The sequence below is a fragment of the Taudactylus pleione genome, unplaced genomic scaffold (assembly GCF_031769625.1).
Source record: "Taudactylus pleione unplaced genomic scaffold, aTauple2 ptg000262l, whole genome shotgun sequence".
NCBI classification, from domain to species: domain Eukaryota; kingdom Metazoa; phylum Chordata; class Amphibia; order Anura; family Myobatrachidae; genus Taudactylus; species Taudactylus pleione.
Genome location: NW_028284664.1, coordinates 4,549,239 through 4,575,791, shown reverse-complemented (window position 1 = coordinate 4,575,791; position 26,553 = coordinate 4,549,239). Strand labels below are relative to the sequence as shown.

General features: G+C 44.0%; 2 protein-coding genes across 2 annotated transcripts in view; one reads left to right on the top strand and one right to left on the bottom strand.

The window, feature by feature from the left end:
• CMSS1 (cms1 ribosomal small subunit homolog) overlaps positions 1-26,553 on the top strand; it is a 394,493-nt gene that overhangs the window by 170,720 nt on the left and 197,220 nt on the right. The window lies entirely within an intron of this gene.
• The window catches only part of FILIP1L (filamin A interacting protein 1 like), a 309,722-nt gene that overhangs the window by 157,801 nt on the left and 125,368 nt on the right, over positions 1-26,553 (bottom strand). The window contains exons 2-3 of the mRNA XM_088481062.1: positions 12,521-12,806; positions 8,766-8,939 (exon numbers count right to left, since the gene is read on the bottom strand). Coding sequence (XP_088337188.1) covers positions 8,766-8,939; positions 12,521-12,796 — 450 coding nt within the window. The 5' untranslated portion in view covers positions 12,797-12,806. The remainder of the gene's footprint in view (positions 1-8,765; positions 8,940-12,520; positions 12,807-26,553) is intronic.

Genomic DNA, 26,553 nt, shown 5'->3' with positions numbered 1-26,553 from the left:
TTCTGCTGTTATTTTCATTAGTAACTATATTAGATTTCTGTGTAATTGGCGTGACATGGCTGCGTTAAAACATTTACCAAATCTATCATCTTACATTAGAATCAAAATGTGAAGAGAGAGTGTGCGGGACTGAGGAGGTGTACAATACTCCCATGTTCTTTCAGTCTTTGCTGTTCTACTTGTGTACAGATGTGTCCTCACACACTGTGGCTTCATTCGCGTCAAACTGCCCTTCTCTGCTTGCCAGGTCCCGGGAGACTCGCCCGCTCAGAATGTGCATCTTATTTGCATTAATAAAACCACTCGAAGCGACAAAACTACTTTGCTAGATTGCACTGATCAATTCTGTGTGTGATTGAGTCTGAATCTGTATACGAAGTGCTACATAGCAGCGGCCACGTTTTTTTCTCCTGCCAAGTTCTGTTAAGCTTTACCTACGGCTTTGTACGTGTTGAAAAAAATTCCTGTAAGGTTAAAGTCGCAGCCCAGAATCTTTAGGACTAGTACACTTTGGGTGGGGTTTTGCTGTGTTTACGATTCGAATGAGACTCAAAATGCGTTGGGCACCTTCCGACATATGGCATATTGACGCTATGAGGGCACATCTCTATTGTTTTACTCTAATCCTACTCCAACCATTTGATTAAACGATTTAATACCTTTTTCTGCCTTAGTGATCAGTTATGTAGCAGATATGTCAAGCATTATTATGTGGGATTTGTTACAGTTGTATATTAAGCTTGACAGAATATGTATGAAAAAACTTTATATATATATTTATATAGCGGCACTCAGGGTCATTAGAAAAATATCAAAGTGGTATATTCAAAAAATTTCACAGCATAAGTCCAACGTTTCTGGGCCCGTAGCCCCTTTGTCAAGGTGAGTGAGTGGGCAGAATGTGGGAGGAAGTGGGCAGAATGTGGGAGAAGTGCCTACCCTTCCGGGTGTGCGGGGGGTTACCCGAAAAATCGTGAGCCTCCCGCGACTTCCAGGAGGGTAGGCAAGTATGGCCCAATGTTAGTCGCTTCTGTATATAGCATGTAGTAGGATTTGGTCCTTTTATTAATTGATTTGCCTAACATAGCACATTGTTTGGCTCATGTGAAGTTGGGTGGGATGTGCATCTCAACTGCAAGTTTAAAATACACCCCAATAAAAAAGGTGCAGTCTGCTTAGCTGGCCAAAGGTAGCATGTGTGCCTGCTTTGCTCCATGAGGGAACATTAGTATATGCCAGAGGTTCCCAAACTCTGTCCTCAAGGTGCCCTAACAGTCCAGGTTTTAGGTATATCTATGGTTGAGCACTGATGGTTAAATCAAATGACTGAGGTACTAATTAAGTGCCCAAGCATGGTTATTCATAAAACCTGGATCGAGTTTGGGAACCTCTGGTATATGCCCATTAGTCTAAGAGATGTGACTTCATAGTGGTAGTAAAATGCAAATGATACAATATAATGTGTGACTGGATAGTGTTAATAATGGGATGCGGCCGGCGGTCACAATGCCGGCTAAGGATTCATGACAGGTGTCGTGCTACCGACGCCTGTCATAATCCTGACACTGGAACCCGACCCCCGCCATCCCGATCGTTGCGGATGGGGTAAGTATTCACTTAGCCAGGGGATTGGGGGGTGCTAGGTTTAGGTTTGTGACACACCGGGGGGGACTTAGGGTTAGGCACCCCCCCCTCGGGAAGGCTAGAGGAAGGGGGGGTTAGGTTAAGATACTAAGGGGGATGTTAGGGTTAGGCACCCCCCCAGGAGGGTTAGGTTTAGGGAGCGGGGAGGGGGGTTAGGTTTAGGCACTAACGGGGGGGGTTAGGGGGGAGAGGGGAAGGTTAGGGTTACTTACCTCTGCTGTCGGGATTCCATCCTGCCGGGCTAGCCTTGTCGGGATTTGAACCGGTGGCTAAACAGCCGCCGGCATTACAATCCCGTTTCATTAATATCATCTCAGAAAGTCACGTTACCATGTAAAAGGAAATTAGACTAAAACACAAAGATAAAATGAAAAATGTAATTAAAATAAAGTTCACACACGTCTGTTGTCTTAAACTCCAAATTGTAATATCCTTCATTCACTGCTGTGGATGGATTGCTAATATCCAGGGCTTCGGGCAAGTTTGGGTGCTTGGGGGGCATGGCCACTGGAGAGGGTGTGGATATGCCACCTTGTTGTGTACGTACCTTTTGGAGCGAGTGGCTGCAAGAGGAATCTATGCTTCCCTACCTTGACTGTTCTTTTTGGCCCTACATTGATGTGGTTGCATAAGCTGCAGACAGATTCAGTAGCAGTTTGAATAAGATAAACCATATTTAAGGTGCATTTGACTTGGACAAGATCATCTCTTTTATTATAGGTCTATGTGCCCTGCTTTCTCTACAGGTCTTCTGAATTCCAAGATGATCTCTTATATAATGTTATAATTTTTGGCTTGCAGTAGATTGGTACATTGGGGGAGGTATTATTGTGCCGCTATAACACTTCCTGCTTCGTCTCTTTAAAGAGGCGAAGCAGGAAGCACTAATGATGAGATGTAAGAACATATCATCTGCTGTTACAGGGGAGTTAAAACTCCCCCCTCCGGCAATCCCCGCTAGAGCCCACATCGCATCAGCCTAGTGCTGATGCGCTGTGTTCACTCCCAGCCGGCTCCACTGAGCATGCGCAAGATCTCACAAGCATTGCGAGATCCCACATGCAGCCCCCCGGAGCCGGCAGCTGCCGCAACAAGGACCGTGCTGTCCTTGCTGTGGTGTAGGGCATCGCCAGCTGCAGCTGTCAGGCGAACTGACCGTTCATGCATTGCCCAGCTTATCGGTGCGGCTATCTTACATATAGCGGCGCTAATAATGATAGGCAAGTAGCGCATAACGTGCGCTGATACTGATTTGGCGGTTCATACATCTCCCCCATGATTCTTTATAGTACACAGGATTCACTTTAGGATCAGAACAAACTTATTTGCTTTTATATACTGTGTGTGTGTGTATATACATACATACATACATACACAAACTATATGGGAAATAGTATTCGGATGCCTGACCATTACACCAATAGGGACTGTAATGACATTGTATTCAATTACATATACTTTAATATGGAGTTGGTCCCCATGTTTGCAGCTATAATAGCTTCCACTCTTCTTGGAAGGCTTTCCACAAGATTTTGGAGTGTTTCTGTGGGGATTTGTGCCCATGTAGAGCATTTATGAGGTCAGGCACTGATGTTGGAGGAGAAGGCCTGGCTTGCAATCTCCAGTCCAGTTCATCCCAAAGGTGCTCGATGGGGTTGAGGTCAGGGCTCTGTGCGGGCCAGTCGTTGGCCCCACTCTGTGATTTTACGTGGTCTTCGCTTCATGGCTGAGTTGCTGTTGTTCCCAATCGCTTCCACTTTCTAATAGCATCACTACAGTTGACCGTGGAATATCCAGCAGGGATGACATTTCACGAACTGTCTTATTGCAAACGTGGCATCCTATCACAGTACCACGCTTGAAGTCACTGAGCTCGACTCATTTTGTATCACAAAAGTTTGCAAATGGAGACTGCATGGCTAGGTGCTTAATTTTATACACCTGTGGCAACGGGTCTGATTGAAACACCTCAATTCAATAATTAACAGGCCAAATACTTTTATCCATATAGTTTGTATATGTACAGACTGTACTGTATATAATTATACTCACATATATCATGTATGTACCTGCACATTTGTATACCTTGTGTAGCAGGTACTGGAATGTATGCTATTTATGACGAGCAATATACACATACACCCTCAAAATGATTTTGTTTAATATAATATACTTTAACTAGGCTCCAGAGACAATGGCCCTAAAACTCCGCCATTACAGTCCAGGTTTTAAGGATTCTTAAGCATAGGTGACTTAATTAGTACCCCAACCATTTTGATTTAAACCATTTGGGCTCGAGCATGGATTCCTTAAAACCTGGACTGTAATATCGGAGTTTGGGTACCAGGGGTGTATCTAGGGGTCCGAGCGCCCATGGCAAAGTAATGGAATGGCGCCCCCTCCCCCCATATTTTCTGTATAAATACACACACTGTACTTCAAACCTCTCCCTAGCCAGCCCCCATGTCTCACCTGCCAGTTACAGTAACACTACAACCTGTCACATACTCAGCCTGTCACCTGTAGCACTACACCCTGTTACTCACAATACACCCTATCACCTGTAACTACATTCTGTCACATACTCACAATACACCCTATCACCTGTAACACTACACCCTGTCACATACTCACACTACACCCTGTCACATACTCACACTACACCCTGTCACACACTCACACTACACCCTGTCACCTGTAGCACTACACCCTGTCACATACTCACAATACACCCTATCACCTGTAACACTACACCCTGTCACATACTCACACTACACCCTGTCACATACTCACACTACACCCTGTCACACACTCACACTACACCCTGTCACCTGTAGCACTACACCCTGTCACACACTCACACTACACCCTGTCACATACTCACACTACACCCTGTCACATACTCACACTACACCCTATCACCTGTAACACTACACCCTGTCACATACTCACACTACACCCTATCACCTGTAACACTACACCCTGTCACATACGCACACTACACCCTGTCACATACTCACACTACACCCTGTCACACACTCACACTACACCCTGTCACATACTTACACTACACCCTGTCACCTGTAGCACTACACCCTGTCACCTGTAGCACTACACCCTGTCACACACTCACACTACACCCTGTCACATACTCACACTACACCCTGTCACCTGTAACACTACACCCTGTCACATACTCACACTACACCCTGTCACCTGTAACACTACACCCTGTCACATACTCACACTACACCCTATCACCTGTAACACTACACCCAGTCACATACTCACACTACACCCTGTCACATACTCACACTACACCCTGTCACATACTCACACTACACCCTGTCACACACTCACACTACACCCTGTCACATACTTACACTACACCCTGTCACCTGTAGCACTACACCCTGTCACACACTCACACTACACCCTGTCACATACTCACACTACACCCTGTCACCTGTAACACTACACCCTGTCACATACTCACACTACACCCTATCACCTGTAACACTACACCCTGTCACATACTCACACTACACCCTGTCACATACTCACACTACACCCTGTCACATACTCACACTACACCCTGTCACATACTCACACTACACCCTGTCACACACTCACACTACACCCTGTCACATACTCACACTACACCCTGTCACATACACTCACCCTGTCACCTGTAACACTACACCCTGTCACATACTCACACTACACCCTGTCACATACTCACACTACACCCTGTCACATACTCACACTACACCCTGTCACACACTCACACTACACCCTGTCACATACTTACACTACACCCTGTCACCTGTAGCACTACACCCTGTCACACACTCACACTACACCCTGTCACATACTCACACTACACCCTGTCACCTGTAACACTACACCCTGTCACATACTCACACTACACCCTGTCACATACTCACACTACACCCTGTCACATACTCACACTACACCCTGTCACATACTCACACTACACCCTGTCACACACTCACACTACACCCTGTCACATACTCACACTACACCCTGTCACATACACTCACCCTGTCACCTGTAACACTACACCCTGTCACATACTCACACTACACCCTGTCACATACTCACACTCACCCTGTCACCTGTAACACTACACCCTGTCACACACTCACACTACACCCTGTCACATACTCACACTCAGCCTGTCACACTACACCCTGTCACATACCTCTGGGGTCCCGCTGTCAGCCCGCACAGGAGCAGGAGCAGCCGGAAGGTACCCTCCCACATTCTCCGCTCCTCGGTTCCTGGCGGTATGTGAGATGGATGCCCGGGTGTCCCGCTGTCAGCCCGCACAGGAGCAGCCGGCAGGTACACTCCTTCATCCTCCGCTCCCCGGCGGCATGTGAGACAGAGTCAGCCGCGAGCCCGGGTGTCCCGCTGTAAGGCGCACAGGAGCAGCCGTCAGGTACCCTGCTTTATCCTCCGCTCCCTGGTGCCTGGCGGCATGTGAGAGGGAGAGTCAGCCGCGGCTGCCGGGGAGGCCGAGCGGGGGAGGATCCGGGGACAGGGAGGAGGAGGCTGGGGGAGGACGGGCGGGGAGGTGCTGGGGCGGGTGAGGAGGTGGTGCCGGGAAGTAGGGGGTGGGTGACTCCCTCTCACTCACCAGCGGCTCCTAGGCCCTGGACGGACATCATAGGGGCGTACCTGGGACTCCGCGGCAGTCCTGTCTATTTCTACCCCTTGACCATGGGAGGCACTGCTGGACGGCGCCCCTCCCTCGGCCGGCGCCCCTGGCGAGTGCCATCCTGGCCAGTGGGTAGATACGCCCCTGTTGGGAACCTCTGTGATACTATTTAAATGAATCCCAGTTTGTGTGGTAGGGAATACAGATTGACAGCTACCCTGGAGCAGGGACTGATGTGAATGATAAAATATCCCCATGTTAAACGCTTCATTATATGTAACCACTAAATACAATTTGTTAATAAATAAATTGATAAATATCCACATATAACCCAAGACAGTCAAACATTGTGTTCTGCATCACAGGGTAGCTGACATATAATACCCCCAACTTACATGAACGCTGCATACATATGTTACACAATGCATGCCACACAGTATAATGCCATACGCGAAACCCTATGCTCTGATCTACTCTCGCTTTCAGCAGTTACTGGGAAATCAGTGGGAGGTGCTGTTACGTTGTGTATGTAGACTGTGTATGATTTTAGGTATTGTGAGTTGTCTATTCACATAGTACCATATTATGGGATGGGTACGGGATCCCGGCGGTAAGAATCCCGACAGGGTTTGGAAATCGACACCTGTCGGTCGATATCCAAAACCCCTCCCCCTCCCCAGTGCCTAAACCTAAACTTCCCCTCCCCACACCCTAAACCTAACCCTTCCCCCTTAGTGCCTAACCCTACCCCTAGTGCCTAACCCCTAACACGAACTCTCCCCCCAACCCCGCTGCTTACCTTCAGATTCCGGCGTTCGGAATGCCGGCGCCGGGATTCTAACCGGAATCCCCGCTGTCAGGATATTGCCCGCATCCCCCATGTTATACATATAACCCTATTTAAAGAAATCGGCACATTTCAAGGCCATTGTGGTTAAGCATCCTTCCCAAATACATTTTGGTATCTCAGTCATTTAGGGATACACAGTCTACATAAATACCTAATCAGCAAATGAGCCACAATACATTTTATTTAGAAACAAACGTAATGAAAATCTGGACAATATCCTGCTGTGTATAGGGCCAAATGGTGACATCATGTCCACATGTCAGAATGGATTTCTATCACTTCAAGCCGACAGAGAGACATCTTTGTAAATGGCTAAAATATTAGTCTTTCCAAGTTAACATTTCAAGTTTTAATTGAAAGCAGATAGAGTTCAACTGGAAAGGTTACATTGTAACAAAAGTGCTATGTCTGAAACAGGAGTGAGACCTGGAACTTGACTGGCAGCTATTGAAGCGCTAGTTCAAAGAAATATATTATCTGTTATTTTTCATTAGTTCCAATATTATTTTTGTTTTAAAAGCTTAATAGCTCTGTGATTTATGTCTGTTCTGATGAATTAAAGTGATGCTAAAATGGGATTTTAAATTAAAGTTTGCAAGAATTTCATTTTTTATTATTTTTTTATGATGTAAGGTGTCTTTGGCAATGGTATTGTAAATATATGCAGTTTATATAAGGTAGTATACTTTTTGGGATATGTAACCCCCTCCCTTGTACAAAATGTCACATCGAGCCACCGCCACGGCACTGAACTGGTATTCATTCAGTTTATAAAAGCCTGCGCCCGTCATTACACCAGACTTTGCTCTCTTATAATCGCAAACTGTAATTATACCAGCCTGTGACACCCACATTCGAGGAGTATTTGCCTTTTTAACATAGTAGTCCTAGTTCGTTCAATGTATTAGCCTTTGTCCTCACCTATACCCACCGGAGCCGCGTCCACTCCTCCGCCTCATGTGTTTCTAAATCTCTGTACCACCTTGGCCTTGGGCAGGGCCGCCAATACTTTGGTAGGGCCCAGGTGTTGGGGTTTGTGGCTGCTGGATGGGGGCATTGCATGGCTATGCCCACTTGTCGTATACATTAACTATTGTGTATGCAACAGGAAGTATGATCGTTGCATCACAGACAACCCCTCCCCTTCACTCCTGGGTCCCTACAGAGGCTTCCCCCACCCCTTAGATGCCCCAGGGTTTGTGTATTCGTGGGAGCCAAGAGTGCAGTCATTGTATTAGAAAGGCATTTTTCCCATCCTTTTAATTCCCCAGAATGCTTCCTGATTACATAATCTCACATTCCCCCAACTCAACATAGAGGATATAAAACTGCCCTATCTAACACCATATGTCTGTAATCCCCATACTCCAAGAGAAGTTCAGATGAAAAAATAGAAGGGGGAGAGAAATGTTCCTCCGCACCTCAACCAAATTAGATAATGTTTTTGATGGAAGGAACACATTCATGGGTGGTGCCCAACGCCCACATATGTTATGGTCCATAATGTTGAAGGGTCATAGCCCACAGCAGCGCCTCTCATGTTTCTGATGCCTATGCATTGACGTAGAATAAATCGGCTTCACATACCTCATACATTGGCTTTTCGTAGATATCTTCTTGCCATTGTGTAGCATTAGATTGGATCGCGTCTCTCTGAAGGGCCTCCAAGACTCGCTTTGGAGTAACAAACCCATATTGTGCTTCAAGTAAAGCCAGGTCAATTTTCTCTGCCTTTAGCACAGATATCACTTCATCTCGTGCCTGAAGGTGACAAAAATACACACACCGTAAAGCAAATCCTATAAAATGTACACAGTTCTCTATCATTGTACCTGCTGTTATATGGTGTGATATAATCATTATTGATTAGTAGAGGTTATAGAGACAATGGTAACTGCACTTGTTAGTTATGTTACACAAACAATAGAATAGCTAATATAACTAGATGGAACGCTTTTGAAACGTAAACCATCCAAACTGAGGGGGAAATTATGTGTCAAGCCCTTCTAAAGTGTGGAAACGTTGACCATAGCAACCAATCAGCTTCTACCTGTCATTTTATATAATAAAGCTAGATAATTGTTAGCTAGAAGCTGATTGGTTGTGTGTAACTTCTCCACTCTTTAGAAAATTTGATTCTTGTGTTCTTTGTCCTGAGTGCAGTGAGATTTATAAGGAGTCCTGTAGGAATAGGGCTAGACTACTGGCAACTACTCCCAGGCCCGCGAGCATCCTGTATGGAATTGGTTAGCACAGACATAAAGAAGCAGATAAGGATTAGACAATAGGCAGGTTTTTGTGGGTATTAGTGGTGGAGTGTGTCAATGGCACCCTGGTTCATTCCGTTGCACCAAGGCCAGGTGTAATAATGTACCACTGGGGTATACGTAAATGTTCCAAATTATCATGTTGTGTCAAGTGCACATTAAGGGCCTGATTCAGAGGTGGACTCAGCCGCGTCTTTTGCGGCAACTGCATCTTTACGCTAATGCCGCGGCCGATTTTGTTCAATGTGAGACACCCACTTGCAGCTGTGCAAATCCATCTCTGTGCATCTTTAGACAGACCATAGAAACTTGCACCCGCCCTATGGCAGACGCTGTTTCTCAGTCTGAACACAGCGACCTGTGTGAGCGGTTCTATTTCTTTTAGTGTCATGCCCCTGTTACCTCCCAGTAATGCCCACTAAAATCCACACTCCCTGTCAAAATTCATCCTGCATCTTAGTGCGGTAACCATCGGGACCCTTGCAGTGCGACTCGGATGCCAACATCGCCCAACTCGTGCATATGGCATTGCGCACAGTTAGTGTCCATCTCTGAGTCAGGCTCCAAATCTGTATCCCAGGAAAATAAGCATTCTGGGTATGATAATTATATATGGGTTGGGTATGTGATCCCGGCACTGATATTGACGGTCAGAATCCCAGCAGCGTCATCCCGAGGGTTGAAAATATCGACGCATACAGTTAAGTATTTGTAACCCTTTTCCTAACCCCGCTCCTAACTCTAACAACCTTTCCAGAAGCCTAACCCTTCCCCCTCCCTCAGCCTAACCATAACCCTTCCCCCTTCCACAGCCTAACCATAACCTTCCCCCTCCCTCAGCCTAACCTAAACCTTCCCACTCCCTCAGCCTTACCTAAACCTTCCTCCTCCCACAGCCTAACCTAACCCTTCCCACTCCCTCAGCCTAACCTAACCCTTCCCCCTCCCACAGCCTAACCTAACCCTTCCCCCTCCCACAGCCTAACCTAACCCTTCCCCCTCCCACAGCCTAACCTAACCCTTCCCCCTCCCACAGCCTAACCTAACCCTTCCCCCTCCCACAGCCTAACCTAACCCTTCCCCCTCCCACATCCTAACCATAACCTTCCCCCTCCCACATCCTAACCATAACCTTCCCCCTCCCACAGCCTAACCATAACCTTCCCCCTCCCTCAGCCTAACCATAACCCTTCCCCCTCCCTCAGCCTAACCATAATCCTTCCCCCTCCCCCAGCCTAACCATAACCCTTCCCCCTCCCTCAGCCTAACCATAACCCTTCCCCCCTCCCACAACCTAACCCAACCCTTCCCCCTCCCACAGCCTAACCTAAGTCCTCACCTTCCCTGCAGCCTAACCATAACCATCCCCTCCCACACCCTAACCTTCCCCTAGTGCTTATCCCTAACACTAATTCTCACAGTCGGGATCACAGCCATCGAGATTCTGGAGCTGGGATTCTGACTGCTGTTGGGATTACGGCATCGGGATTCTGACCGCCGGCTTTGTGTGCACCAGGATGCCAAATACATCCATTATATACTACTACAGCTGGGGAACATAGTAGGCTTTATAAGTAATGTCTCTGACTTAACAGTTCTCCATTGCCAAAGGTAAACATAATCCATTTACCACAATGTCCTACTCTCCCAGAATGTTTACAAGACTCACAAAATAGGGGGAGACCTCCAGGTTGTTATAAAATCCCACTCACCTTGGGAAAACTTTGTATACAGATTTTGTTGCAGTGGATGTAGCTTTATTACATAGTTGCTCCAAACACTTGATGAGGCATATTGCACCATCAAGCCCAAACCACCTCCGCTTATCCTGCCTTGCCTCCTTTCCTTCAGAAGCGAAGTAGAAAAATGAGTCCAATATGATTTACAGCCCATGGGCAAAATATTGGGACAATTGGTGCAAAAGAGGGCATGGTCACACCAGTGAGGGAGACGTGCCTAGCACTCTCCTTTGCTGAAATCACCCTTACATTGCTCTGCAATGACAGTTCTGAATTGAAGGGGGTTGAGATAGTAGCTGAGGTATGTTTTATGCATTACTTATTGTGTGACTATTTTATAGAGCCCATGATAATATGGGCATTTTTTCTACATGGCCAGGGACTTGGTTGTCACAACAAGCAAAATACCACCAATATTTCCATCTGTGAGGGCCTAGATTACTATAATGGCAGAGCTTATAGGTAAACGGGTGGGGTTTAGCCAGCAAGTGGCCATGATTGAGTTATAAGGGGCGGGTTTTATACCTTTGAGGACTGGGCTTACTGCGTTCTGATTTTGCATGGGAAAGTGTTGGGTTGAGAGGTTTGTGGTCATAATTTGGATCATCTGGAGGTGGGCATTAGTATTGTCATTGCCTATAATGCGGGAATGTGGGGATTGCCTCACATTGTGCTCTGGGTATGACAAAGGGGTATCTGGGGGCTGGAATATACATTCTGTATTTTTTTACTTTTATGTAAATGAATGAATAGTCGGGTATTATTCTTATTATTATACCTATGGAACGTCTGCTCTCAAAACGTATTTGTAGGTAACTGCATTCTTGGCCATGCATTGAATGAAAAGGGGATTCCCCTGATGAATAGCTCTATATACATATTGTGACCACGTGTATTATGATTAGAATAGGTAACTTTTTCTTAGTTAGCCGTTACAGTTGAGGGCATATGCTTTAACTGGAGTTCTGCTGTAGCGAGGAGGTCAATTACATTTGCAGACATGCTTATTAGATTACTTTGGGAACAGCTATAACTATGCAATATAAGTTTGGCAAATAAAAAAAGAATTTGAATGTGCAGTGATTGTCACACTATGTAATAAAATATGTAATAAAAGCACAAACATCACTTCTCACAGGGCAGAAAACATATAAACTGAGCCTAATATTGTCCTCCCTGCCTGTGATAGAGAGAGGATATGCATACCATTAGCATGTCATAATGACAGCACTTTTAGATATGATTTATAATATCAGCCGATGCTGGCAAGACAAACACACATGTATAATCCAAATATATAGTCTGCTTATTGCGTGAAGCATGAAATACGACTAACTTGCAGCTCTCCCTCCAGCACGCTAAGAAGGAACAGCAGGTCATCCCGAGAGAGGTCATCTGCTTTTCTGTTAGAGGCCTTTTGTTTCTGATCTGATTTGTGGCTTCTTAATATGGTACCCGTTTCAGCTACGTAGTCTCGCTGCTTCTTCCCTTTGTTTCGTTTGATGGTATCGGATTCCTCGTGATTTTCGGGATGAATGCTTTGGAAGATGTTTGCTGGTTGGCAGGCCATTGTGTTGGCTGGGCACTCAGTGTTGTTATTTTCAGAACGCATTTTTAGGATGCTGGCAAAACATAATTATAAAAAAAGACAACGCAAATTAGTTACCATGTCAAAATGAAAAGATAAACTTACAGTAGGGATTATTAGCAGATAAGCATCTTCCTAACTGTTAGTCAGGGGTGGAACTGACCATTCTACTTCCTAATGCAGCAGCTAAATTGGATCTCATCGTATCGCTTACGCAGACTGTTGTAATCATTTGTATTTGGAGGGTCAACATAATGAAGACAAATCGTAATCCTGTAATTATTATTAGAACGAAGAACCAGGTAGAAACCTTGAAGTTTACACTTTTTATTCCACAAAAGCTATTTATTTACTTTAAATTCGCTTCCTTCAGTTTGTGCGGAATTACATGTGTCTGAAGTGTGCAGATTGATAGATGAACAGTTACTAGATAGACACCAGAAGGTAGAAAGTGAGTAGTTGTCAGGTAAATGGTCGTCATAGACTTGTGTCGACAGGGTCATAAGGTCAACTTGCAAAACAAGGTTGACACGTTTTGTTTTTAACCCTAAATCCCCCTGGTGTCTAACCCCCACCTGGTGCCTAATCCCAACAGTCCCCTTTTGCAGCCTAACCCTCGGACAAGTGCCTAATCATAACCCTAACTCGAAAACCATGTGTCGACATTTTATGTGTTGGCCATTTGCATGTTGACCATGTCGACCTTTTGACCCGGTAGACATACATATTCACTGTTCACCTCCTGGTGTCTATCTAGTGTTCAGACCTAGAGAAAGTGCCACCAAAAGGGTCAGGGCGCATTCTGCCCTTTTTGAAATTGGGCAGGTAGTGGTGCCCCGCTAAAACAGTCGAGCGGGAACATTAATTATTGGCTGTCTACCTAGTTACTGTCTCTCTACCATCTGGATACCGTCCCTGAAATCCTTTGTTTAGAAAGGTGTTTTTTTTTAAAAAAAATTTAATACCAGTCCCCAATGTTAGCAAGAGCTGATGTTTTGAAGATACAGGTGGAATAATTTATGAGCCAGCGAAATAGATGAACTCCCCTTTTCAGGTTTAAAGTAACCCTTAAAACATGGCTTGTTTTGTGGTAGGGATGTGAATTGAGTTGTGGACTATCAATCTTTTGGTTCCGTTGTTTGATGATTTAACATCGATGGTGATTTTCCAATGTTTACTTACAATCAATGTTTTTTTTTTTCAATGGTAATTATCAGCCACGCTTACCGCTTCTTGCTGGGCCTAATTAGTATACACACATACAGGATGTTTCTTGCCACACTTAGATGGGGAAACTGCTATACACTTGAAGGTAATTAATGCAAAACGCTAATAAGGTGCTTGTGCTCTACAAGGTTTTACCTGGGTTAGGACCCCAACCTGACCATCTCCATTTTGAAAAAATGTGTGAAAGTTGGAATATATCTCAGTATTCAATAGTAGTGAATATTGAGATATAGTGTGGGAGTAGGTGCAACTTTTACCGACTCCGCAGCGCGCAGTCAGCAGGTGGGGACTATCTTCAGAATTGGCCCACTTGACATGGAATGACCCAGGTGCTGTTTATAAGCTAGCAATAAACAATGTAGGGCATAATTTTATGGACATTAAATTAATGTGAGCATAGTTTTAAGAACCTACTACTCATATATAGAATATTGCGTTTTATTTCAGAGTAAGAGCCGTATTCAATTAGGTGCGAAAAGTCAGTTTCTGTGGAAAAGTATCGCCGGTGATGTCATTTCGCCAGGCGAAAACTTTTCCCAGTATTCAATTCCAAAGGCTTTTCGCCGGTGCGGAAAGTCAATGCATTGGAATAGGCGAAAAAGATTCGCCTATGAAAGCTGGCAGAAAAAAGTGCTGAATTGGGGTTTTGGGGTGCAAATTTGTGGGAACCCCCTACTCCCTTGGGACAGTCCCCAAAAGCTAAACTGTCAAAAAAAGGTTTAAAAAAAACCTTTTGAACACCCCAAAAAATTACTTTGAAAAAGGGGTAGAAAAAGTACAAAGTTGTGAGACAAACTTAAAAACTAGCGAAATAGACTCCATGGGGTTCCCCAAGTATGTTTTTAAGTTTGTAGGTGGTTGCGGTAGGTGGATTTTTAAAGTTTTTTAAACTTCACTTTAGCAACTTTAAAATATGCTCGCACCCATTTTCATGTACCCCAAATTTGCCGGGACTGTTTATTAAAAAAAAAACCCCTACAAAATGCTATTCTTCACCACTTGTGCAAAGCCGCTAATTAGCAGCTATTGAGAGCATTTAAGTACCCCAAATACCCTCAGCAGGCCTATTCGGGGGTATCTATAGTGATCCCCAATGCCAGTGCATTTTTTGGGGCGTGTCAGGTGGATTTCCCCAAATCTGACAGCACTTTTCGCCAGGTCTGAATTCGACCTGTCCCGTTTTTGCCGATTTCTAATTGAAAACGGGGATAAGCTGGGACGAGCACGAATCTTTTTCCCACGGAAAACCAGCGATGTCGGCAAAAAGTCCGGCATGCGAAAAGTCCAGGACTTTTCGCACCTAATTGAATATGCCCCTAAGCGTCTAACCCTAGATTAAGCCAAGCACCCTAGATGGCATTCAGGACACTCAGTGATAAAGTGAGGTTTTTTTTTTCTTCTCTTTAAACGCCAAAATAACTTCTCACATGCCACCCACTCCAACTTGATTCATCTGAACAAATCACTATATGAACCAAGGTGTCAACAACCCAGTGGTATAGATAATTGTATGTAGATGTCTTAAAAGACTATCTGGACATGAAGACAAGCCACACTATTCATACCAGAAAGCCAATGCTATGCTATACAGAATGCGATTCCAAGTCCCCAAAAAAGAATCTCAAGTTTTGTCTTCTTTTTTCCCCACTTCTAGCAAAATTGCCTCCGGTGCAATATGGTACAGGTAGTGTTCATTCTAGCACCCTGCACCTGTCACAGCCCGTGCAGTTACTCTCTCTTGCCTGGGGTGTCGCTCTCTGTTCTGGTGTTTCTAGAACATTCAGCTCAAAATTGCTGCGGTACAGACCAGAGTGTGCTAGACGCACCAGAGCCGAAAGAAACACCCCAGGCAGGAGAGAGGAACTGCACGGGTTATGATAGATGCAGGGTGCAAGAATAAACACTAGGTACAGGTACTATGCAACCAGTATCCTCACTGATTTTCCCTTGTGATGTAATATTAGCAAAGGTTGTGTACTGTAATAGACTGTAATGAGTGCAGCCGGACATCAACATGGTGTACTGTGACAGATCACACTGAACTGAAAGCTCCCTCGTCCCCCTTTACTTGCTGATTTCTGGGGTTGCACTTAAGTTGGTCACAAAAATGGATAAATGGACTCATACTATTGGGCATCCAAATTGGTGCTCATATTGTACAGTTGACTGATTTTCTTAACAGACAGATGGCGTTTTTATTGGGGAAAGTTGAAATCCAAATGAGATACGCGTATTTCATTTACTAAGCAGTGTTAGGCGACAGTGAAAAGTGATAAGGTACCAGCCAATCAGCTCCCAACTGTCATCTCACAGGCTGTGTTTGAAAAATGACAATAAATAGACCCCTAAGTAATTTCCACCCATCTTTAGTGGTCTGAGGTCTCCAACACAAGTACAAATGTCACAGTGTTTCCAGCATTATGGAAAATACCTCTAAGAGAAGTATATTTTTGGTGATAGAAATTTAAATAGCCAGTTCTGTGTGGTCATGAACGGGTACTCCGTATTATCTCTGCATAAAAGTATGCTGATTTTTATTTGGTTGCTCCGACGCTTTCACCTTTTGACCCGGTAGACATACATATTCACTGTCCACCTCCTGGTGTCTATCTAGTGTTCAGACCTAGAGAAAGTGCCGCCAAAAGGGTCAGGGCTCATTCTGCCCTTTTTGAAATTGGGCAGGTAGTGGTGCCCTGCTAAAACAGTCGAGCGGGAACGTTAATTATTGGCTGTCTACCTAGTTACTGTCTCTCTACCATCTGGATACCGTCCCTGAAATCCTTTGTTTAGAAAGGTTTTTTTTTTAAAAAAAATTTAATACCAGTCCCCAATGTTAGCAAGAACTGATGTTTTGAAGATACAGGTGGAATAATTTATGAGCCAGCCAAATAGATGAACTCCCCTTTTCAGGTTTTAAGTAACCTTAAAACATGGCTTGTTATGTATATATACTGTTTTGAACAGTATATATATTATATATATTTCAGCTTAGATCTGCCTTAATTCATTTGCCTTCTCCCCCAAGTTAAGGCTGCAGTCTCTAACAACAGAGCGTATAAATCTATAGGGATATTTTGTGTATGAATGAACAGTCCACAGACCAGCATGTCCTTAAAGTGGTTTGTTAAAGCGTAGATCAAAACAATCCACTTCTGTGTGATGATGTGAAAGCGTGTCTATGCAATGAACTCATGTCTGCGGAGTTCACCAAGGGACTATCAGTGACCATGTTGCAGAAATTAATCAAGAGATGGATTTGATTTGTGGCTAAAATAGACAAACTTAATGACTGTCTTGTTTTTTTTTAAGTTGTTTTCATAGTAACTGATCAGTTGTTTCTCATCAAGCATGATGCTTGACAGGATCTATGGTAGTCAAAAATATAGCGGTATGTATCTGTAAAAACAAAAGTACACTATTATGTTATTGTATACACAGAACACTCAATAAATGAGATAATTGTTGCTACACAATTTTCCTTTGCTTGTACATCAGTGGTTCCCAAACTTTTGGAATCGCGGCACCTTAGAGTATCAGCATGGTTTTCACAACACCCCTAGGCCAAAAGTTTCTTATTGAGAAATTCTGGAAAAATTATTAAATTATTTTCTGCTTACGATACATCCTTAGGTACAGTTATATGGTGTTATGACTGGCAGCCACCAGCTTTAGTTTTGCCTATCACATTGACCATAAATCAGAGGCTCCCAAACATGGTCCTCAAGGCTCCCCAACAGTTCAGATTTTGGAGATATCCATGGTTGAGGACAGGTGGTTAAATTAAATTGACTGAAGTACTAATTAAGTCACCTGTGGTCAAGCATGGATATCTCTAAAACCTGAACTGCTGGAGAGCCTTGAGGGCTGCGTTTGTGAACCTCTGCCATAAATCATTTGATTTGGCCCTGGACCACCACGAACCTATGACACCAATGCTAGTGCCCCACGGCACCAAGTTTGGGAACCACTGTTCTTCATATTTGAATTACTAAGCTCAAAGAAAAAATGTAAAATCTGTCAATGCTACGCTCCTCCCCCCCACCATCACATGCGCACACACACACACACACACACTTCTCTCTTTTGAGTTGGCATAGGCCAATAAATGAAGAAGATGTATTTATTGATCTGTGCCAACCTGCGAAATAAAGATTTGTGTCAAAAGTAAATAATAAAAATACATGTAAATGATACTAGAGATATATCCAAGCTATGGGCCGCGATATCCATAAGATTTATTTAGGTGAAGATAATCTACAGCAGAGTTAGGCAACATCCGACACTCCAGCTGCTGAGGAACTACACATCCCAGCCACAGTTTTAGCTTACCCTACAAATCTGTGGCAGGGCATGCTGGGATGTGTAGTTCCACAGCAGCTGGAGTGCTGGACATCGTCTACTCCTATTCTGCAGTGCTACATAAATGAAATTTTGTACCGGAATGATGATCAAGAGTGGAGTCAGACAAAGTAATATGAGGTTTGCAGCACTTATATATATACACACTATAGCTATATATATATATATATATATATATATATATATATGTGTGTGTGTATATATGTGTGCATGTATGTATATATAAATACATATATGTGTGTGTATGTATATATATATATATATGTGTGTGTGTGTGTGTAATATATATGTCATTCCATGTGGCTCACATTACATTTCATGTTATTTTTAGAAGTTTAAATGTACCATACACAAAAATACAGCTGAAATTAAACAGTTTAAAAATATGATTATGAACTAGGGTAGGTTGTCATAATTGATGGCTTAGAACTTAGCAGAAGCAAAAAAACACTCTTAGTAGTTAAATGTTATTGTTTATATGTGTGACTCATGTTACAACAGAATGGACATGAGAACTTATGGGACTTAAATATTTATTTAAACCTGCTCTCCTAATTATTTTAACAATATGATTGTTATACTATACACTTATAAGACCCTAAACTTATGATTGATACACAAACGAAAAATTGAATGTTAACCGAACTATACTTAAAATCAATTTTGACATGTGACTCATGTTACACACAAATGTGACTCACATTACATTTCTGTCCCCAGTTAGAGTGCTCTGATACAAATTACTCAAACCATGTAGAATCCAGATGAATTAATCAATGTAGGCCTATTTATCTTCCTGATTAGCTGTGAAGATGTATAAAATATTTCATCTGGTGGTGATGGCCATTTTACCTTCTTGTCCTTGATCTCATAACTCACGAATGTTAATTACATCATCTGAAGTCACTGTGACAGTTACATTAAGTACATCAGTTAAAAATGTCTCAGCATCTGCTGTGATACAATTTAATTTTCATGTATTGGGCGGTATTCAATTGTTTTCGCTGTCCGGATCTCCCATCTATAAAGTGATGGGAGATCGCAGGGCGCTATTCAATTGTTACTGCTTTTCGGCTGATCGTGCCCACAGTGGTCAGATTTAGCCCGTAAATTGGCTTCCCCTGACCAAAGTGATGGGCGCGATCGCGAAAAGTGCCGTTTGTGCACCCAAACTGGCAACTTTTCGCCCATTTCAGCTCGCACCTCTGCGAGCTGAAATGGAGCGCTGGCAGCTGATCGTGCTCGACAGGAGCAACAATTGAATAGCTCCGTTGGGCGCGAAGGGGGCTGGAAACAATTGAATTCCGCCCATTGTGTCTTATATTTCATAAAATTATAATAAATATATATATATATATATATATATATATATATATATATATATATATATATAGAAAGGGGGCACTTCATAGTGCAATAACGTTTTAAACTAATAAAATGGTTACTTATAAAACACTGCACTGTTACAGTTCCGGTTCTTTGAATTTTACAGCTTGGAAATGTTGAGCTATGTCTGCCACTGTTCTGAATTGGGTTATTTTTAAGAGATTATCTGCAGAGAGGCTAATGTTTCTAATGTAAGCCTCCAATTTTACAAAGCTACCATATAAGGTTACGTTCACTTTTTTTTTTTGAGACGTAAGATTACATTTTTACGGGCTGTTGTGTTTATAATTATTTGTTGCTAAACGCTGGCTCACAATAATTGTATTCTTTTGCCAGCGCACAAAGTTTCAGTGACATCACTGAACAAATAGCATGACGGCTGTAATTACCAGCTCCCTTGTTTTATTATGCAAGGTTTTATAAGGTGGTGAACTATGACAAAAGGTTTGTGCAGTTGTTTATGAAACAAGTCAGTGTTTGGTTACACCGCTTAATGTCTTTTACAGCGTTCATTTTGACATATACGATCAGTATTTCATCATAACAGACCGTTTGTGTACACTACTGGCTGTGGCTTTACACTGGTCAGAATTCTCATGAATAATGCGATTTAGAAAAAAAGAACTATCTGTTCATTAGCTTTAATGGAACTTTCCAACCGATGTGCGATTGGGTGTATTCTATAGGGTTAAACCATGTCACAGTGACACAATCTATATATAATGCTGTAAACATCTGTCCAATGACGTGCATCTTCATGTCGGCTGGTATGTGCAATGCAATTGTCTTGACAACTAGGAATACAAAGAATACATTTTTCTGCGTTTCACAGGCATATGTTGCATAGTTCTGTGCTATAAGTAAATACTCCAACGTTTCTCATATCGTTTTGCTAGTGGAGCAGATCATTTTTAAGGAATCATGGCAAGCAACGGATTTATAGAAATTAGGGCTTGTATACATAGGGAGTTTTGATACATCTGTGTTCCATTGATCATTCATTCCTAAGGGTATACACTCCTGTTAAAAAAACACATTTTTTAAGATTCGTTTTGTACTTGAAAAAAAAATGATTGTACTTGTTCTGCGCTTCTTCAAAGTATGGTGTGCTTTAAGCATTTTTATGCGCCTCTGTTTTTATTTTAATTTTATTTTTTTAAGCATTGCATTTTTATTTTTTTTGCCATGTTAAAACGGATTGAAAATGCATATTTTGTTTTAGTCCCATCACAAAACAAATAGCATAAAACTGATTTTGAAACTAGACAAAGGACGGATTAGAAAAGAAAACAAAAATGCATTAAGAAAGCCTTGTTATTGTTTTCCACATTACATGCTGTTTTGGTCTTTTTTTTTTTCTTTTTAGGGAAAATGAAGGTTCCAGAATGCAGGAAAAAACGACTGTGTGCATAAATCTATGTGTGAATCACACAATGTTGGGGTCGTGGGGGTGTTTGGGAAGATTCAGTTAGCTGCAAAGTTCTCTCTACACTAGTTATCCGGGCAGGAAAACCTTGATGGCTTTTACCTATAGAGATGCCAGTGACAAAAAGAGCGAGGTTGTCCGCCTATAATTATCTGCTATGTACGCAGCTGGACTTAATTGAATTTACCCCACGTTGTGCCTATAGTCTTCCTTTTTTTCATTTTTGTTTTACATTTTATTATTACGGCTAAAAGAACATGAAGAATGCAATGCAGGACCTTTCCCTTTCTATGTTCCACTACTGTTTAAATGCTGCTGCCATTTTTGTCCCTCTACCCTTGTCATTTGACGAACAAAGAAACTGACTGTTGCCGTTTTCCACCAACAGGATTTTGTGCACACATAGAGGTATATTCAATTAGGTGCGAAAAGTCAGTTTCTGCGGAAAAGTATCGCCGGTGACGTCATTTCGCCAGACGAAAACTTATCCCCGTATTCAATTCCAAAGACTTTTCATCGGTGCGGAAAGTCAATGCATTGGAATAGGCAAAAAAGATTCGCCTATGAAAGCTGTCGAAAAAAAGTGCAGAATTGGGGTTTTAGGGTGCAAACTTGCGGGAAACACCCTGCACCCTTGGGACAGCCCCCCAAAGGTAAACTGTGTCAAAAAAAGTAAAAAAAATACTTAAGATCACCCCAAAAAATGACTTTGAAAAAGTGGGCGAAAAGTACAAAAGTACAAACTTAAAAACTAGCGAATTAGACTCCAGGGGGGTCCCCAAGTATGCCCCAGGTGTTTTTAAGTTTGCAGGTGGTTGCGGTAGATGGATTTTTTATGTTTTTTAAAACTTCACTTTAGCAACTTTAAAATATGCTAACCCCCATATTCATGTACCCCAAATTTGCTGTGACTACTTATTGTCGCAAAACAAACCCTGCTAAATGCTATTCTTCACCACTTGTGCAAAGACACTAATTAGCAGCTATTGAGATCATTTAAGTACCCCAAATACCTTCAGCAGGGCTATTTGGGGGGATCTATAGTGATCCACAATGTCGGTGCATCTTTTGCGGGGTGTCAGGCTGATCTCCTCACATCTGACAGGACTTTTCACCGGGTCCCATTTTCGCCGGTTTCTCATTGAATACGGGGATAAGCGCGATACTTTTCCGCATGGAAAACCAGCGATGTCGGTGAAAAGTCCGGCATGCGTAAAGTACAGGACTTTTCGCACCTAATTGAATATGCCCCATAGAAGGATTCTAACCTCACACTTATCATTTATTGTTTCTGGCCTTATTCTGAGTCAGAAACTGCTCCTTACATGGCTACAGTTAGCGAGTTTTAGAATAGCATGTGCTATTCTGAGTCACATGTATAGCGATGGGAAACCTGTATCTGACGCAGGGGCGTCTTTATAATGGGTGCAAGGTGTGCGGTGCACATGGGCCCCTGGGACCAGGGGGGCTCACACCGCGCACCCTGCACCCATAGTTAATTACATTTACCTTTCCGACGATTCCGGTGTTCTGCTCGGCAGCAAAAAATCACAGGAGAAATGGCGGCGGCAATTTTCCCTGTGACTCGAGCATGCGCAGAAGAGATGTCCCCCGGAAAAAAGACGCAGGCGCCATTTTCCCAGAGGCCCGCGCATGCGCAGTAGATTCTGGCATGAAGCCAGAATCTACTGCGCTAACAGAGAGGAGGGGGACCAAACCGGAGGCTGCACACGGGCCCCCTCCTCTCTTAAAACACCCCTGATCTTTACTTATTATTTATTACTTACCGTATATACTCGAGTATAAGCCGAGTTTTTCAGCACATTTTTTGTGCTGAAAAAGCACCCCCTCGGCTTATACTCGAGTGATGCCCGCATGGTACACAGCTGAGTAGCGTACCATGCGGGCCGCGGTGCAGACTGTGTCTCTGTGACACAGCTGCACCACGTGTGTAGCGCTGACCGGACGGAGTTCGGTCAGCACTACACACTGCCAAACACACAGCCTCCGGAGCCGGCAGCTGTGTGTTTGTTGTAATCAGCAGCCGATGAGAGTCTGTCACTCTCTCCGGCTGCTGCTGCTCCCACTGCGGGAGCCATCTTCTGGCTACCGCAGTGGGTAATGAGAGACGTCGTCATGACGACGTCTCTCCCATAATGCAAAGCGGCTGGAGGATCCAGTAGCAGCGTCGGGACCAGGAGCGGGGTTTCAGGTAAGAGGTTTTTTTTATTTATATTACATCGCTCTACTACCAGTACCAGGGGGGGGGATTACTACTGGGGCAGTACCAGGGGGGATTAATACTGGGGGCACTACCCGGGGGGGGGGTTTACTACTGGGGGCACTACCAGGGGAGTATTACTACTGGGGGCGCTACTAGGGGGGTATTACTACTGGGGGCGCTACCAGGGGGGTATTACTACTGGGGGCACTACCAGGGGGGGCATTACTACTGGGGCAGTACCAGGGGGGGATTAATACTGGGGGCACTACCAGGGAGGGATATTGCTACTGGGGGCACTACCAGGGGGGGGTATTACTACTGGGGGCACTACCAGGGGGGTATTACTACTGGGGGCACTACCAGAGGGGGAATATTACTACTGGGGGCAGTACCAGGGGAGGGATTACTACCAGTAGCTGCTGCATTTCCCACCCTAGGCTTATACTCGAGTCAATAAGTTTTCCCAGTTTTTTGTGGTAAAATTAGGTACCTCGGCTTATATTCGGGTCGACTTATACTCGGTATGTATTATTGTTATTTATGAACATTTATTTAGGTTGTGCCAGCATATTCCGTCGTTCTTTATAATTGGGGACAAAATAGTAATAGAACAAGACTGGGTAATTGCAGACAGGAAAAGAGTTAAGAGGTCCCTGCTCACAAGCTTACAATCTATGGGCCTGATTCAGACTTGGGAATAAAAAGAGACATAGCACTTTAACTGTGAACCTGAACAAACCATGGGCCTGATTCAGACCCACTCGCGAGCGGCTGTCCGCTCGCAAGTGGGTCGATGGTCTGCACTGCGCATGCGCACGACGGAGGGAGCTCCGTCGTGCGCATGCGCGAGACGCGCCGAGCGAAGGACTTTCCTTCGCTCTGAGTGTCTGATCAAAGGGGGCGTGCTGTCGATGTTGATTGACAGCACGCCCCCTTTGGTGGGCGTGCCGGGGGCGTGCCTCCCAGACGGAGGCATTCCCAAGGGAACGCCTACCGTCAGAAGCCGGCCCCACTGACATCACTAGTGATGTCAGTGGGAGTGATTTTGGCTCTGATGGAGCCAAAATCACTCCTGGCCTTGCGGTTGAGAAACTCAACCGCAGGCTTCTGCTCGCAGTGGCGATGGTCAAAACCATCGCGACCATCACCCTGCACGCTCGTATATGCTGTGGGTGGTGACCCACAGCTATACGAGCGTCCAGGAGGACGCTCCATATTTATGGAGGTGGGCCCTGATTCAGAGCGAGCGCTCTGGTCAGAGCGTCCGGCTCTGAATCAGGGCCCATATTTCAATGCAAGGGGTATAAATACATACAGGCTTTTACATGTGGGTTAAATACTGGCTGATTTTGCATGTAGCCCACAAATACTGCACAGCTTTATTGTTACTCTACAATTTAGATGTCAGTTTGGACACCTCCCTCCCAAATCTAAATCTCTCTGCACATTTTAAATCTGCCCCATCAGCAGTGCAGCATGGTTTCACCAAGATGATCAGTTGAGAGAGTTATCTCTCTCTATTCCCAAGTCTGAATCAGGCCCTATCTGTACCTGTTGCACATATATTGTGTTGTTTCCATGTCAGTACAGTAAAGCTGGCCACACATCTAAAGATTATCTGTCCAACCAGCCAACTAGTTGATTGGTTAGAATGAAAATCTGTTAAGGCATACAATCAGCAATTTGCTCCCAAATGCTGGGGAATGGACCAAAACTGTTGTTTGAACAAATTGTTTAGATCAAACATTTAACAAACTTGTCTGACGCCATTTTCAACTGTTTTCTGGCATTTAGGAGCAATTTGCTGATCATCAGTTACTCCCATACGTTACCAGATTTTCATTCCAACCAATCAACAAGTTGGCTGGTTGGATGTAAATTGGTGTAGCGTGTGGCCAGCTTAAGAAGCGCACATTGATCAGTTAATATGACAAGACTGCTGTGAGGTCCTCTGCCTCCCTCTCCTCTGTACACTACTAGAACTGGCAAGTAGATGCGAGCAGTGAGGTAGTCTAGATCTGACATCCATGAGCTAACCGTACTGGGAGACAGAGAATGCATTGTCCGTGGGACTTCTGTTAACATCATTTGGGACCTGTGGCCGTCAGACGTGTTCGCTAGATCCTGTCATACCAGGAATAAACAAGGAGCAAACGTTATGCAAGAATAACATTGCCCACAGTTCACATTTCCTCTAGGGAGCAATAAAGCTGTTTTTGTTACCTAGAGCGTGTGCTTATTTTGCTAATCAGGTCTGAGGGCCAGCTTGTTGGCTTATCATGCGCTAGAGTAGTGGTGGTCTTTGAGTGAAGAATATTTTTTTTTCTCTGGACCATTTCAAGCCGCACGTCAGGCACAAGCATCTGTCTTATCACTTAGCATTACAGTAAAATAATAGAAGGAGAAAGCCAGGGATCATTTGCTCTGTACCTCTCAGTTTTACAGTGTCAACAAGAAGACAAATAGTGTGATCCAGAGTTATGTGTTTTCTGTACCGCCAGGCACAGGGCTGCGATGATTTTGTGCGTAGCAGATATTTAGGATCTGTCCTGGGTATGCAAGATTCCTGGCTTCCCTTCTTCCCTTTCTTTATTCTGTACCCCCATTTATTTGTATTACATTCCAATAAAAATGTTTGTGGAAAAAAAAAATCTATCCTGGGAAATGTCACAATTTTTCAGTGTTGATCAATTTTCAGCACAAATTGTATTATTCAGTCCATTTTTTTTTTTTTTTTAATACATTTTCAGTATCCTAATTTTCTGGGCTTATGTAATGTAAACGTATTATACCAGCAAAAATGTACTTTCTATTGAAGGTAAGAAAATATGTCGGGATTGAGATTTTAGTGTACCTGGAGTCAGTGGTGTCCCTCCCCGTGGCGTCACCCAGTGCGGGGAGGGACGCGGTGTGTGCGGCGCCGAAAAAGGGCGCATGGCCTCACGGTCCGAACCCCCGTGCCTATTACTTGGGGTGGAAAGGGGGGTGCAAGAGGTCCCTGTGTGGCGTGCCGTCCGGCTCCCTCAGAGTCAGGAGCTGAGTGCTGCACTTAATGCTACAGTGCAGCACCCGTCTCCTGTCAGTGAGGGGGAGTCACACCTTGGTGTCACCCCTCAGCGGGTGACACTCTGGTGTGGATCGCACCCGCCTATACACTAT